General features: G+C 38.0%; 2 protein-coding genes across 2 annotated transcripts in view; both read left to right on the plus strand.

Moving 5' to 3' along the window:
• atp6v1c1b (ATPase H+ transporting V1 subunit C1b) overlaps nucleotides 1–7428 on the plus strand; it is a gene marked incomplete at its 5' end in the record, with an annotated part of 7985 nt that extends 557 nt beyond the window's left edge. The window contains 12 exon segments of the mRNA XM_035681836.1: nucleotides 1026–1206; nucleotides 1298–1365; nucleotides 1545–1630; nucleotides 1752–1846; nucleotides 2046–2137; nucleotides 2658–2756; nucleotides 3063–3131; nucleotides 4924–5016; nucleotides 5443–5536; nucleotides 5857–5954; nucleotides 6129–6252; nucleotides 6590–7428. Coding sequence (XP_035537729.1) covers nucleotides 1075–1206; nucleotides 1298–1365; nucleotides 1545–1630; nucleotides 1752–1846; nucleotides 2046–2137; nucleotides 2658–2756; nucleotides 3063–3131; nucleotides 4924–5016; nucleotides 5443–5536; nucleotides 5857–5954; nucleotides 6129–6252; nucleotides 6590–6688 — 1149 coding nt within the window. The 3' untranslated portion in view covers nucleotides 6689–7428.
• Nucleotides 7429–8844: 1416 nt separating this feature from the next.
• On the plus strand, nucleotides 8845–12118 carry si:ch211-215i13.3 (brain and acute leukemia cytoplasmic protein). Its single transcript, XM_035681648.1, has 3 exons — nucleotides 8845–9145; nucleotides 9413–9537; nucleotides 10758–12118. The coding sequence occupies exons 1-3, from the start codon at nucleotides 9007–9009 to the stop codon at nucleotides 10881–10883; spliced, it is 390 nt and encodes a 129-aa protein (XP_035537541.1). The 5' UTR covers nucleotides 8845–9006; the 3' UTR covers nucleotides 10884–12118.
• Nucleotides 12119–15301: the final 3183 nt, after the last annotated feature.

Consider the following 15301-nt stretch of genomic DNA (forward strand, 5'->3'; position numbering starts at 1 on the left):
GTGTGTGTGTGTGTTTGCAGTGTCCATATTGTAACTATGGCAATAATGTGAGGACGTTTCAGGCAAGTTATAGGTCAGATTTGGAACAAATTATAATATGTGTGTGATTCATGCAGGGAGACTTACACCCCTGTAGTGCAAAAGTAATAATAGCATAATGTGAAAATACTCAATTACATGTGTAGTTATGCATTTAAAATGTTATTTAAATAAATGTGCCAAAGTACTGTCAGCAAAATATATTCTCCAGTCATTCTGCTGGATTGTTTAGTATCATATGTATGTATATATATATATATATATATATATATATGTGTGTGTGTGTTATATTATGTGATTATCATTACTGTTGCATTAACATATAGGCAATAGTTTAATGTCAACAGTTGAGTATTTTAGTTAATACCAATAAGTTGATCATGTGTTCTGCTTACAAATGTGCTACACATCCAAAGTTACTAGCAGCTGTAATTGTTGGATAAGTATAGTGGAGTAAAAAGTATAAACCTTTGAAATGTGGTGGTGTGTAGTCGAGTATTTAGTAGCATCAAATGGAAATACTTCCTCAAAACTGTGCTTACGTTGCCACAGCCCGACTCTTTGGAGAGTTAGGAGACAAGCAAGAGTTTTATGAGTTGCAAACATGTTTGTTTATTTACAAAAATGAGTCAGTAATGAGCAGTGTAAACATGTCTGTAACAGAGCAGAAAGGAGAGAGGGGCGCTCTTCTGTGGACAGTTGTGAGCTTTATGATGAACCAGACCCGGCCCATGTGTCCCCAGTGCTTGGGTAAATGTAGTCCTACGTATGGCTGCTGTTATGACTGAAGATGTGCAGCCTGCATGTGTGAGATGATACATTTGGCTTTAGTTAAAGGGTCTACCTTCTAAGGTTCTCCGCTTTGTTTTTGGCTAATCCAGCAAATGAAATGCTCGACAAATCAAAGTACTTCATGATATTGATGCAATAATCATATAAAATCCAATAGAGCTCTACTAATACTCTCCCTCATGCTCCACCTTCAGTGACTTCCTCACATCAAAGGCCCGGTGCACGAACCTCTTACCAGCAGCCATGACAGAATTCTGGTTGATCTCCGCTCCGGGGGAGAAGACGTGCCAGCAGACCTGGGACAAGCTGATGGTGGCCACCGCACGCACCAACAACCTCTCCGTTAACAACAAGTTCAACATCCCTGATCTCAAGGTTAAACGTTCATCTGTATTCCCCACAACAGAGAATCCACGCTCACGTAGTCGTAGTAGTTAATATCTTTGTGTGTTTTGTCTTTTAACAGGTCGGAACACTAGATGTCTTAGTGGGTCTGTCTGATGAACTCGCTAAACTGGACACTTTTGTGGAAAGGTAAACTTTGGAAACACCAAGATGTACATCTATGTGTGACTTCTAAGTTGAAAAAGTTTGTATTTGAGACTCATGAGCTCAGTTTTGTGAACAAACATCCTGTTTTAGTACAATTCTCTCTCTTGTTGTCCTCTTGTGTTGGTCTCTAACTCCTCTCCTAACCCCGTGTTGTGCGTCAGCGTGGTGAAGAAAGTCGCTCAGTACATGGCCGATGTTCTGGAGGACAGCAGAGACAAAGTCCAGGAGAACCTGCTTGCTAATGGAGGTAATCACCATTAATCATAGATTACTGTATTCAGATATACAATCATTATAAATACAAAGACGATGGAAATGTTGCCGATTAATGCTGACGACTTTATTCTGCTTGTTTTTACTCTCTACAGTGGATCTGGTCACCTATATCACCAGATTTCAGTGGGACATGGCTAAGTATCCAATCAAACAGTCGCTGAAAAACATCTCTGAGATCGTCTCCAAGGTGTGTTGGGATGTTTGATTATTGTCCTGCTTTTGTATATATTGTTTTTATTTTAATAAGGCAATATCATTGACATTAAATCACGTTTGCAAGAGATACAACGTAGCCAGTAACACTAAAGTACATACACAAACAGCATCATAAACAGATCACGTATAGACATTATATATTAATCTATGTTATTCTCTCCTATTTCCAGCAAGCAACTCAGATAGACAATGACCTGAAGGCCAGAGCGTCAGCCTACAACAACCTGAAGGGAAACCTGCAGAACCTGGAGAGGAAGAATGCGTGAGTACTCTAACAATAACATTAATATATGCTATTTTTATACTAATTTGATTACAGGAGCATTGTCTAAAGCCAAATACTGTAGCACTTTTTTTTAGCTTGATCACACACAATTAGCTTGTATTTTATCTATTAGTTATTTTCCCATAAAACAGAATGAAGTGAACCCTCGAGCACGAGAACGTTTTGGATCTTAAAACGACAGAAATCTTGGACAGAGATCTTTTTCTGTTTCCTGTGAAAAGCTCCCCTCACTAGGGAGTAAAAACTCATTTTACATTGCTTCCTCAATAATATACATTTTTAGACCTCATCCACTTCCTCTCTCCATGATTTCTTGCTGTAGCTTCTAGACTTCTAACATGACTTCTTCTTACCAAATTGTAGATGTATAACATTTTGCAGCCTCCCTTGGATAATGTCACATCTCTGCGTATCTCTAAAGAAGATTTGATTTGTACAGTACTCGTGTATTTGGACTCAGGTAGCCTGGTACTGAACTGCATGTGTCGTCCTTTAGGGGGAGCTTGTTGACCAGGAGTTTGGCTGACATAGTGAAGAAAGAGGACTTTGTACTGGACTCAGAGTACCTGATTACCATGCTGGTGGTTGTCCCAAAGTAAGTACACCTTCATCAGTATCTATATATCCAATATGCATTTATTTTGTATATGATTTATTTCTAACTTATTTATTAGAAAGTACGCTTTTAAAGGTGTAATATGAGCTATATGGGATAGTTCGCTCCCAGTTCAGTGCTCCAGACGCTCCTTCACCCTCATAACTGAATACATTTTATCCATGGAAACATTTAAATTGTTATTGTAATGAATTTCAAAACATCAGTGTTGGAATCAGTCTTAAAATGTAAAATTTTTAGATTTAAAATACATTGCTGTTATCTTTCCCTTTCCACCCTCACCAGGACGAGCTATACAGACTGGCAGAAGACGTATGAAACCCTGTCAGAAATGGTGGTTCCACGCTCCACTAAGTAAGGCGAACCAGAATTTACGAATGATCAAACATAGGAAGACGACAGTTTGCTCTTTAATCTATGTGTATTTTAATGTCAGTATGCCACATACAGACAGAGAGATATAGGACACTGTAACGTTAGCAGCGCAGCTCAGTGTTAGTAGGTATTTTTGTTATGTATAGACTGTAGTTTGTGTACATTTAAGTCTTATTTCCTTGAAAAGTGTCTCAGACCAGACAGTTTGCCTCGCGTTCTCACATTGTCACCTCTACAGTGGGTTTAGCCTCTTGGTCGACTCTGATTAGAACTGGAAATATTTCATGACTTGACCTGTAAAAAGCAACTGACTCAGAATAGAATAGGAAACATTATGTGATTGACCTGTAGAAAGCAATTGACCTTTTGCCAATGAGGCCAGATGATCTGAGGCGTCGTGTTCGGGCCTTTGGACGGACACAGCTCAGTGTGGTGTGGTAACCTAGCAACCTGTATTTCCAGAACAGATATGGAGCACTATGTGCTGATGTGACCTGGAAACGGGAAGCAGCTACAGGCGGGGAGGTTGTCCTTAACCGAGGATTTTTAATAATCGTTTCATTGATCATTCGTTGCATTCAAAGCCCGGGAAAGATTGAGTGCTTTGGTAATGCAGATTTGTTCTTTGAGTGCAGATACTTTCTTCATAATATCTATAAATGGTGTTCCAGCATGGTTGGTTTGTGTTTATTACAACAACCAAAGTGTTTGTGAGGGGGAAGCCAGTGAGGGATCATGTCCTAGTCCTGCATTAGTGACTGATACTGAGAGGAAGTAGCTGGTCACACCATGTGCACTGAAAGGAAACAGTTCATTTTCAGTGGAATCAGCACAAACAGCAGATCTGGAAAATGGAGTAAGCTATCATATATGACCTTTCTCTACAGGAGTATAAACTGATCCACACGAGAGACGAGGCATGGTCAGTTGTGGGACAACAGTGGATGGTCCAAATATGTTAGTTAATAAACTTTGTCAGCCTATTATCAGGTAGGCGAGGGCACTGTGATGATATGTAGTGCATATAAGTTTGTGAACTACCAGAGATTTTGCCATACTGTTTATGTGGTTTTAGTGATCTCTTTAATACATCTGGGTGTTTTGGGCCATTATAGGAAAAATTGCGAAATCGATGACTATTTTGAACAATGTCATATATGCTTCATTATGATTAATTACTATGGCAACCAGTTTTAGACTTCCCCATGTGGTTATTTTGTATATAAATGTAATGGCAGAATAATATGTATTGGATTATTGGTTTATAATTATTGATGCATAAATGTGTAAGGAGCACTAATGTTACTAAAGGTGGGGCTAATTGTAACTGCTTTATATACTGCTGGGTAGCTTAATCAATACATCATAATTCATTATCTGATTGCATTCTTCATTAATAATCTGAATCTTTAACTGGTAACTAAAGCTGTCAAATAAATGTAGTTCAATATTTGAACAATGGAATATTGTGGAAATATAAAGTAGCATGAAAAATACAAATACATGAGTAAGTCTACTTCTACTACTGGTGACAAGAACCACAGTACAGTGGAAACTGAGGAAAAAAGAAAAAGTTGTTGTTGTTATTTATGTTTTTCTATATATTAAATGGCTCCCACTGACGGCATTGTAGTGGGTAAAGAAAGGAAGTTCTGTGATGGTGAAACTCAAATTTCTTTCACAAGGAAATCCTTTTGAAAACCTGCTGAAATGTGTCAAACATGCTGTTTGTGTCCTGCTCTCATCGCTGATCTCACGTCCTCTCCTCCAGACTGATGTTTGAAGACCACGACAGCGGCCTGTTCAGTGTCACTCTCTTCAGGAAGGCTATAGATGACTTCAAGCACAAGGCCAGAGAAAACAAGTAAATTATTCCATTTTGGTTTTATCATACGAAAAATAAATTTGAATTGCAGATTATGTTTTTTTTTGTGTGTGTGTGTGTGTGTGTGTGTGTGTGTTTTCCATGAATGATGTTCGTTTCTCCTTTTAGGAAATCAACCTCAGATAAATAGTATTAATGATACCTCGTGGTTGAAGTGGGCTACCTATTTGTAAACACAGGAACTGGCTTGTTAAGCTCTAAAAACAGATTCTATAATAAACACAATTTTGTCAGCACTCAGGCGGTCTCTCCAATTAAAACGACAGAGGGATCTCATTACATGTGTTTATATAAATGTGTCTGAGTGTTTCTATCTAGGCCATTTTCAGGAGTGCTCTTGAGAGTGTGTGTGTGTGTGTGTGCTGACTGCTGATTGCCAGCTCTCTGCTTTGTGTTCTGACCTAGGTTTACAGTGCGTGATTTCCAGTACAATGAGGAGGAGATGAAGGCAGACAAAGAAGAGATGACACGTCTGTCCACTGACAAGAAGAAACAGTTTGTACGACTGCGGTTTTTCCTCACAAACAGTACTGCTCGCTAAATAGGGAGGGAAGTTAATGGAATGTGCAGGGTGGTGAGGGGAGGGGTTAAGAAGCTAAGAATGTTATGCTTTATAGATATTTGGCTGCAGCTGTATGTTTATTCCTTATGTATAATTGAGCACACACAGCCCTGCAGCTAGCCTTAAATAAAAGCTGAAAGACTGATACCATTGATAAAATAAGCAATGCTTGCTGTTAAACATCCAAAATGGGAATGCTCCATTTCAGGTTTATTATCTGTTAGAAATTCTTTAAATGGCTGTTTCTATCCACCCAGGGGCCTTTGGTACGATGGCTGAAAGTGAATTTCAGTGAAGCCTTCATTGCGTGGATTCACATAAAAGCCCTGCGTGTGTTTGTGGAGTCAGTATTGAGGTGAGCAAGTTGAGACTCATAGTAAAGTGCAGTACAGTAAAGTCATCAGTCTGCTACTCTTTCTGTACTTTGGTAACCACAAAAGTTTTAGTTTCCCCATTCATTCGTGCATTCATCCGTCCAAGTGTGTTTTACCCGAGGCGGATCCCCTGACAGACTTGTTGTGTTTCATAGATACGGGCTGCCTGTGAACTTCCAGGCCATGCTGCTCCAGCCCAACAAGAAGAACATGAAGAAGCTGAGGGAGGTGCTGTACGACCTGTACAAGCACCTGGACAGCAGTGCTGCCATCATTGATGTGAGTGTACAATTATTGGAGGACGTCAGGACCAGCTCTGTGACATTTATCATTATATACAGGTTCTCACGGAGACTGAGGCTATCCTGGTCTGTCCTGTGGTATTTACATAAGGATTCTTTACCGATGCCACCTGTATAAATGTATATTGCTTTTGATTGATTTTCTCCAAAAGTGCACTTTTTGTAAACAGACTTGAGTGAAAATTAAAAGATTAGGAAAACAAAGAAGCCCCGTAGCTTTGTACATCTACTGGTTAATCAAAATATCTTTAAAATATGGATACAACCAAGAATTAAATGTATGTGTAATTCTATATCTTCTGTCTTTCCTGCAGGCCTCTATGGACATACCAGGGCTGAACCTGAGCCAGCAGGAGTATTACCCGTATGTTTACTACAAGATTGACTGCAACCTGCTGGAATTCAAAGTCTAGATAAATTGCCATCATCATCATCATCATCATCTCTCTGCAGTAGTGTTACGCTTTAATTTATTTCCACTCCCACCTTGTTTCTTCTGTTTTTTCTCCTTTGCATTCTCATCCACATTCCTGGGTCCATACTGAATAAGTCGTTGAACTTCTGTTCTTATATCCTTCATAAATATGGGCCCCTCCTCTTTGTCGTCACTTCCTCTTTGCTGTAAAAGTGAATCGCTTCCCAGTTGGTTCCCACCGACACGGTTAACATTCCCTCATGCCATCAAAGGACTTGTAAAAATGCTGCATTTTTATTGTTGTTGGGGGTTTTTTTTTTTTGTCACCCTACTTTATTTAAAGCAACAAAAATGGTATACATGTGGGTAAAATGGGGAGAAAAATAAATGTATGTTAAATATAGTATTTATTTAAAGCCTCTAAAAATCAGTGACTATGTTTTGTTCAGTTTTTGAAGGTGATGTGTTTTTAGCTCCATGTAAGAAATGTCTGTTTACAAGTAGATGTTGACCATTGTTTCCCCAACTAAAGCTATAATCCTGTGAAATACTGAGACAAGGTCATTTTACAGTATATAGAAGCAATATGTTTGCTGATTGTATGCTCCTATAATTTCTGTATATTAAGCAGTTTGAGAACAATAATGATAGGTCTCTGTGCAAATACTCTATTGTCAGTTTGAAAACCGAACCACATATTTAAGATAAATGTGAAAAATAAATACTCTATGTGAAATATACTTGACTCGGCTCACTGTGCTTTTTAACTTTTTAAGTGTATATAAATAACTGTATATATGGATTTATTTATTAATTATTTAATTATCTGTTCTGTTCTATGATAAGACGTATAAAGATATAAGCCTTTTAATTAAATAAGAATAGAAACTAAATTCTGCTGGACACCATTCATAATACACTTTTTTTCTCTTTTCGTGCTCTGTGTATCTCAATGATTCTCCACTAGATACTTATTAATAGTGTTGTTACCCCTTTCTGATAAAGCTCCCTTTATAAGTTCTAATGGTTTTATTAATTAGCAAATTTTATATAACAGGTCACTTAACGGCTATTAATAAGAGCAATTTGAGGATTGCCAAGTCATGAAAAAATGTTTATCCTCCATACTTGCTTTGGTCTTTTCAGAAAGACTGCTCCAACGGATCAATAAGAGACACAACAATCAACTATCTTTAAACCACCAACCCAAAGCATCCATAGCCTTCTGGGCTCTGATTGGTTGCATTCATTCAGGCCTGGTGGATTCTTGTAAATGCCATTAGGAGCACTAGGAGGAGCCAGAGGAACCTGATGTTTTCTCAGATTATCTGCCTGATGTTCTACTGTAGTGGACTATGTACTATACTATGTACTATAGTGGAGATTTCAACAAATATGACAAAAAGTTATTTTCATAAAAGTTACCTACAGCAGCATTAAGTACATTAAACCAATCATTCTTACATACTAAAGCTTTGAATAGGCCTACAGGACTTTTACTTGTAGTGGAGTAAGGATCTGAATATATCTTCCATCGCTGCACACGGTCCTGCTGTTAATACAGACTGGAGTATAAGCAGATAATAAATGAGAATATAGTAAAACACAGTTCTTATAATATAAAACGTCCCTTCAAGTTTTAACTGTTGACAAATCATTGATACATTTTAAAAAGTCCTTATATCTGCGTACAATTACATTATAGTGTAAGTTTTAACACTATAATGTAGTTGTACTCATTATTCTTAAATTGGATCCTCGTTAGCTTCCACAAAGTGGCTGCTATTTTCCTGGGGTCCACACAGAAACAATAACAATAAAAACAAACAACAATAAGACAGGAAAATAGAAAGCAAGCTAAATGTAAACCTCTTTTAAACTAAGTAAAACGATTCTACACATGACATAAAAACAAAGAAAAACAAAACACCAAAACTATTTATTATACGTTCATATACTGAACACTAAATAATAAGTGTCCCGTGATTTTAATTGGTACCATTGCATATTTGTATGATGATGATGCTGATTTCCCTCCCGGCCAATCAGCGGTCAGCCTGGATGCAGGTTTCACTCCCCCCTCTCCCCTCCCCTCCGGGTGACGCAGATACCTCCGGTGTGTGTTAATGTTGGTCAGCTGCTGTCTGTGGAGAGCAGCATCACCCTCCAGCAGCAGCAGCAGCAGCAGCAGCAGAGACTGATGATGGGAACGGAAACACGGATGGAGCTGCAGTAGAGATCCGGAGAGGAGGATGCTGCGGCGGTTGTGAGGCAGCCCGAGCCGTGTTTAGCCCGTGTCAGCTGCACCTGCCGTGGATGATTTTCCCGATGGGTTGTGGAGGGAGTCGGGCGGACGCGATCATCGAGCCGAGGTACCATGAGAGCTGGACCAGAGAAACGGAATCGACGTGGCTTACCAACACGGACGTAGAGACCTCTTTACCAGTAGCCACCAGTAAGAGCCTCCGTCGCCTTCATTTGTCTGTTTTAACCAGAAAATGCATGTGTCTCAGGGCAAATTACATCCAAACTGTACACAAAAATGATAGATTACAACAAATAGGGCTCATAAAGAAGCTAAAGGATCCACTCAAAACACAACTACTAGTTGTCAACTCCCTGACATAGCAGTGTTTTTTAAATATTTGTCATTGTTTTAATGTTTCAGGACAAGAATCTGGTTTTAAAGTGATAACCAAAGCCTTTATCTGTCCTCCGAAAGGTAAAGCTCTGGAGGCCAGCCTGAGGGAGAAGAGGATGGTGACCACAGGCACCCAGTGTGGGAAGCAGGCCCTCACATCCACTGGCTCCAACCACCAGAGGAGACCCAGACGCTCCCTGACTGATGTAGGTGTCAATGGTAGCAGGTATTGGCATGTCTGACTACTAAATATGAGCACCAGCAGCATATCTTTACTTCTTATGTGCAGTCTATAAAAGTCCTTCTGTCAGACTCCGGTTGTCAGTAGTTGTCAGTGTAGTTACAGCGAGTGTAGTGATCGGCAGGTGAGTCCAACAAATCAAAATCAGGCAACAAGTTGAAAGATGATACTTAGAAGGAGGCAGGACAGATAAGCAGATATGTCTTGTGATCTGAGACTCCATGAAATATGTCTGTAGAGATACAATTGAAGTTTGCCCAGAATGGCTTTAATACATTTACAGGCAACATTTCAATACACATATAGACATTCACAGACAAAGATAAGTAACAGTATTATCCACAGGCTAGAGCTGATCAACCATACAGAGTGTAGATGGACATGACAGTGTCACTGTGTACACTGTATGCTATTAACTTGCACTATTATTGATAAAATGAGAGGATTTGCTGCTTATATGGCTATATTTGGTTTTTTTTTCCCCCTGACATTTTGTTGACTAAATGATTAAAATAAACTGTAGATTCATCAAGAATGAAAAAAAATATTAGTTGCAGCCTTATTCCAAAGTGTGTGGGCTGTCACGGCTTAGTCATTTAGTGAACTAAAGTGAATGTCTTTGTGTTTTGGCCTGATTATGGAAAAAGATTAATCGATAATAATAAAAAAAGAAATGTGCATTTCTGAACGAATAGAGTATATTTACACGCTTTTTCCTACATATCTTAAATATCTATGTATTTTTCAAGGACAGTAAACACAAGAGTGAAGAACAATTAATAATATGAAAATGATTCTTCTACTAACCATCTGTTTGCCTTGCATCTTTTATCTTGAGAGCTAACACAAACACTGTTATCTACTCCGACACTGTATGGACACTTTCATTCTATAGTTTTAAATTCAGTTTACAATCTGTTACTGAGGGCTGGGTTTGTTGTTCTTTATAAAATTTACTTAACATTAAAAAAGACCTGAAAAATCAATTCCTCTGTCCTAAGAAATTACATTTTCACGGACTCTGATATATTGACTGTTGTGTTTTATATATTTAACCTTCCACTTATGGGCAGGGCTTCAGTGACTCAGGTCTCAGTTGGACATCTTTGCCCACTCACTCTCCGTCCGGTGGGATGACATTTAAATGACGTGACATTCAAAAAAATCTTACATCTTTTCTCACAGCAGACTACTCGCGACTCCAAAAGAAGGGCATCAAAGGAGGCCGGCGCTCTGTCTAAGGATGGGCAGCCTGTCAGCATCAACAGCAGTGAAGACGCCGAACCTGGGAACGCGTGCGATGAAAGATGAAGACAAGCCAAGACTCTGTGAGGAGGAAGATGGCCTGAGCTGTGAACGGTTCACCAAGAGGATGGGGATGGTGATTTTGCATAAAGTGTGTGGATGATGTGTCTGCGAGTGACTTTTTTGCAAGGTCTCGGCCGTCGATCTCAGCGATTTACAACATAAGCACCTGCGTATGTCTCCATCCAAAGATCTCGGGATGCTGCATCTTTGTCGTGCCATTGCAAATGCATGCGTGAAGCAGAGAGTGGGTCACTAACACGTGTTCACGCTCTCCACCATGCTTTTCTCCCATGCTTATGGTGCCGGTCAGGGATTGTGTCACTGTGTTAAGCCATTTTTAAGACAAAACGAGAACAGACCGTCCCATATGCACATGATAATCACAATCTGCACATCAAATGTTTTTTCTGTGTGGGGCCTTCCTAAAGAATCTGCTTCAGTTCTTTGTGCAAGTATATTCCTTTTGTTGTGAATGAGAAACAATAGAGTGGGAACCAATGATGATGCTGTTTAACCTCAAGTCAATGCTGTAAATGATTTTAAGAAGACCCTGAAGTGCTGTTTAGAAACTGAGATTTTGGAGGTTTGAAGCTTAAAGGCGAAGGACTGTCTTTTCCAGCCTTTGCTGATAGATAAAGAAACAAACACACCCGCATGTGCCTACAACTCATCTTGATCTGAACTGCTCCTGTTTTTATTTGTTATTTTTTACTTTGTTCAGTATTATTATATCTCCTCCAGTTCTCTTACATCTTCTTTTATGTTATATGATGTTACCCTTTATTATGATGTGTCATTTGTGTGGCTTAAGACTGATCTGCATGTGTAAATCAGTCTTAAACTGATTCAGCTTTGGTGACCAAATCTCCGGCTAAATATAATCACAAGCAAGCTGTCTGAAATAAAACATTTATCCTATCTGGTACACATGAACATAGAAAGAACTGCACTAAGAAATACATTCAGGGGATAAATGCGGATGATGAGTTGGGGTATTGAACTATTTGAAGACATTAGCTATTGGCTATTTTAAGAAAACCATTCATTTAACTTGCTGGACAGTAATTAGAAGGCAATCTATATTAAATTCAGAGTCGGACCATTTAATGCTTGTGATAACGTGTTGCTTGTCAAATGTGTACAGGCCAACTTTTGTGATGGAAAACATCATTTTAACATACAAGATCTGCCACGTTTTCTTTCTTGTTTGAATTAAAATTGTTGTCAGCTTCTTAAGTTGTGAAACCCAGGAAGGAGTGGTACGCGCAGTCATTTCTACAGTGGACTTAATTAACAATATCAATAGAGCAGTCTTATCGTGCTTAATGTACTTCTTTAATAATTCATGGATGTGTTTCTATGAGTTAAACCATTATTAATTATACTTTAAAGACCTGGTTTAATAGTTTTAGATATACAGTTCTCCCATTCTCACATAAGTTGAGTACAGTAATTTTATTTACTCACTATATTATTGTGATTTTGTCCAAAATCCTTAAAGGACATATTAGAGTGACAAAAAAACAAAATAGACTTTTATTCTTTTCTCATTAAATAAAATACAGCACCTAACATCACCTTTATGAAATTAGCCCTTATGTAATCATTTTATTTAAATTGTTTCCTTATTAAATATTAATAATTTGGGACTTAATCAGATCTATTAGCAGCCATTAGTCTGTAAACTCTGACTGATAATGTAATATGATAAAATAAATAGTTTGTTATATTCTGTAGTAAAAGAAGCAGCCTACTTTTCAAAGTGATAAGCACAATGTGATATTAATAACAGGCAATGGTGAAAGAAGTATATATAATTTATATGTTAATGTTGGCCTACTCAATTCTTAGTAAAGTCTCTTTAAAAGTTTAAAAGTTAAATTATCCTCATTATGCAGAATTGCCCCTTTCCCTGTCAGAATGTTATTATTGGGTGCACTGATCACAACCTTTGCTCTTCTACGCAGTAAATTCTTTATTATTATTCCGTACTATGTTTTTGTCACTTAACTATTTCTACATTTTTAAATGTAGAAACTAGAAACTAAATTTAAACCAAAACATTCAGATCAATTAGTACATTTCTGCTATCATTCAGATTTTTGATAATTCTCAAATATCCATGTTTTCCAGAAATTCTTCCTTATTTAATGGCCTATTTTCATCTACTCGGCTGTGGCTCAGGAGATAGAGTGGGTCGTCCACTAATCAAGGTTTGTGGTTCGATCCCTAGCTGCTCCTCCTCATTGAGCAAGATACTGAACCTCAAAATGCTTCCAATCGCTGTATGAATAAATATCAGTTTCTGTTGATGATGGGGTTTACTGTCACTGGGTGAATGTGGCATGTAGTGTAAAAGTGCTTTGAGTGGCCAGAGGACTAGAAAGTTGTGAAACCCTAGAAAGGTGATATACAAGTAGAGTAGCATTTATTAATACTTTCAGGTAGAAACTGCCAACTTTTTTATCCTACTAAAACTTTACACGACATTCATTCACACAGAAACTTCATTCACACACTTTCTCACATTATTTAAACTTTTTCCTGTCTTTCTTATTTTTTTTTTAATACAATTTACAGTTTAAAATCCATGTAATTTTCTGCCCTTCTGAGATTCCCATGTTAGTGTTTATGATGTGGAATGAGTTGAGCTAGAGTGGCAGACGTTACAGTCAGTGGAGAGGAGATATAAACTCATCTTATATTTATATCTTATTAAAATACAGTATTTTCTTCCACAACAGTCAGATGCATCATTTTACTCTCCGTGGTTCCTCCTCATGGACTGAAGGAGTCAAAATTGGCCCACAGATGGCACTCACACCACAATAGTGACATCATTTAGTTACCCACAGCCACCCTGTGATAAACAACAAAACACAAACAAACAATTAACAGCAGTTCTCAACAACAAATAACACATTTCCAAATGTAGTCTCATGATCAATCTGCAGCATCTGTAACAAAAGACAGAAGAAGAGACGATTGTTTGAGTGTTCAATGTTTATCACATTAAACTCCAGCAATCTGCTTTCACTGAATACATCTGCTATATGATATATGTGTGGCTGCCTCTGTGGAAGCACGTCACAGTTAAAAAAAATAAAATATACTAACAATAAAAAAGAAACTGCAAAAATATTCAGAGTGCAGTTCATAAACAAGAAATTGATGCATGAAATCACAAGTAGCAGGAGCCACAGGACAATAATCCCTGTAGTCACACTCAATTTGGTCTTGGACTGACATGCCTGCTATATCTAAATAAATATACAGCTTTGGAAGAGATGTAGAACATGTTCATGTTATTGTGTAGTGTCCCACAGACCCCAGTGCTAAATCAACATCCATCCATTCCCCCAGCTCTGACTTACCATTTAAATCCTTTAACACTCCTGTTTTTCCCCTTAAGTTGCTTTAATTTCAGAAAAATCATCTCACTCCACCCTGTCTGACATCTTGTTCCACATTTTCATTGGAGCTATATGATATTTACACTAAGTTTGATTAAAAAAAACAACCCAATTTTAGTCTGACATGTTTGGTGTCTTTGGATACTTTGATAGCTCCATTAGAATTAATTTAATGTTTACAAACCTACCTGTGCTAGGGCTGAATGATTAATCATGTCTAAGTCACGATTCAAAAGAGAAAATTTTTTCAAATCACAAGCTGCCTTTTTAAATTGCAACTTACATACATTGCACAATTGTAGGTGGTGGATTATTTTTGTAATTATTTATATCAGTGGTCATGTTGGGGTCGCAAGGCCTTCTTCAATTTAAAGCGTGCTAGAAAACCAAAAAATATGAATGTAAATTGCCTAATACAACAATGGCCAAGTGTTAGGGACAAGAAAACACTGTTAAAAAGGACAAAAAGACTTAATACTAATAATGTGTATTGCCCACCCCCTCACTCTCTCCCCCTTCCCTGTCACTATCAATAGAGGCAATAAAAAGCCCCAAATATATATATATATACTGTATAAAAGACAGAGAATTGTATAAAAAGGGAAACAATTTGCTCAAAATAAATCCAAATCACTCCTTTCACACAAACGTCCTGCTGCTTTGAGTTCACTATTTGGGTTAATTGTACAGTTTTGAATATAATATGTAATATCTATAAAATATGTCACTTTAGACGTGGATCGTCAACTTACTCAATCATAGAAAAAGAGTTATTTTATATTATATGCAGTTTGGCGCACACACCTGAGGGCGGAAGCTCTGTGGCGCATAAAATGACGATTTCCGCCTGAGATTTAAATTGATGGACAGAACCAGCCTCTCTTTTTTTATTTTTTTTTTTATTGTATTATTTATTTATTTATTTAACACATCGACGAGCCCAGCCAGTCATGCGCAGTTAACCGGCGGGCAGTGAGACCACGCGGAACGTGCTGTGTGTTGGCTGCC

Source organism: Morone saxatilis, unplaced genomic scaffold (assembly GCF_004916995.1).
Source record: "Morone saxatilis isolate NCDOM2014 unplaced genomic scaffold, NCSU_SB_2.0 Contig9, whole genome shotgun sequence".
NCBI classification, from domain to species: Eukaryota; Metazoa; Chordata; class Actinopteri; family Moronidae; genus Morone; species Morone saxatilis.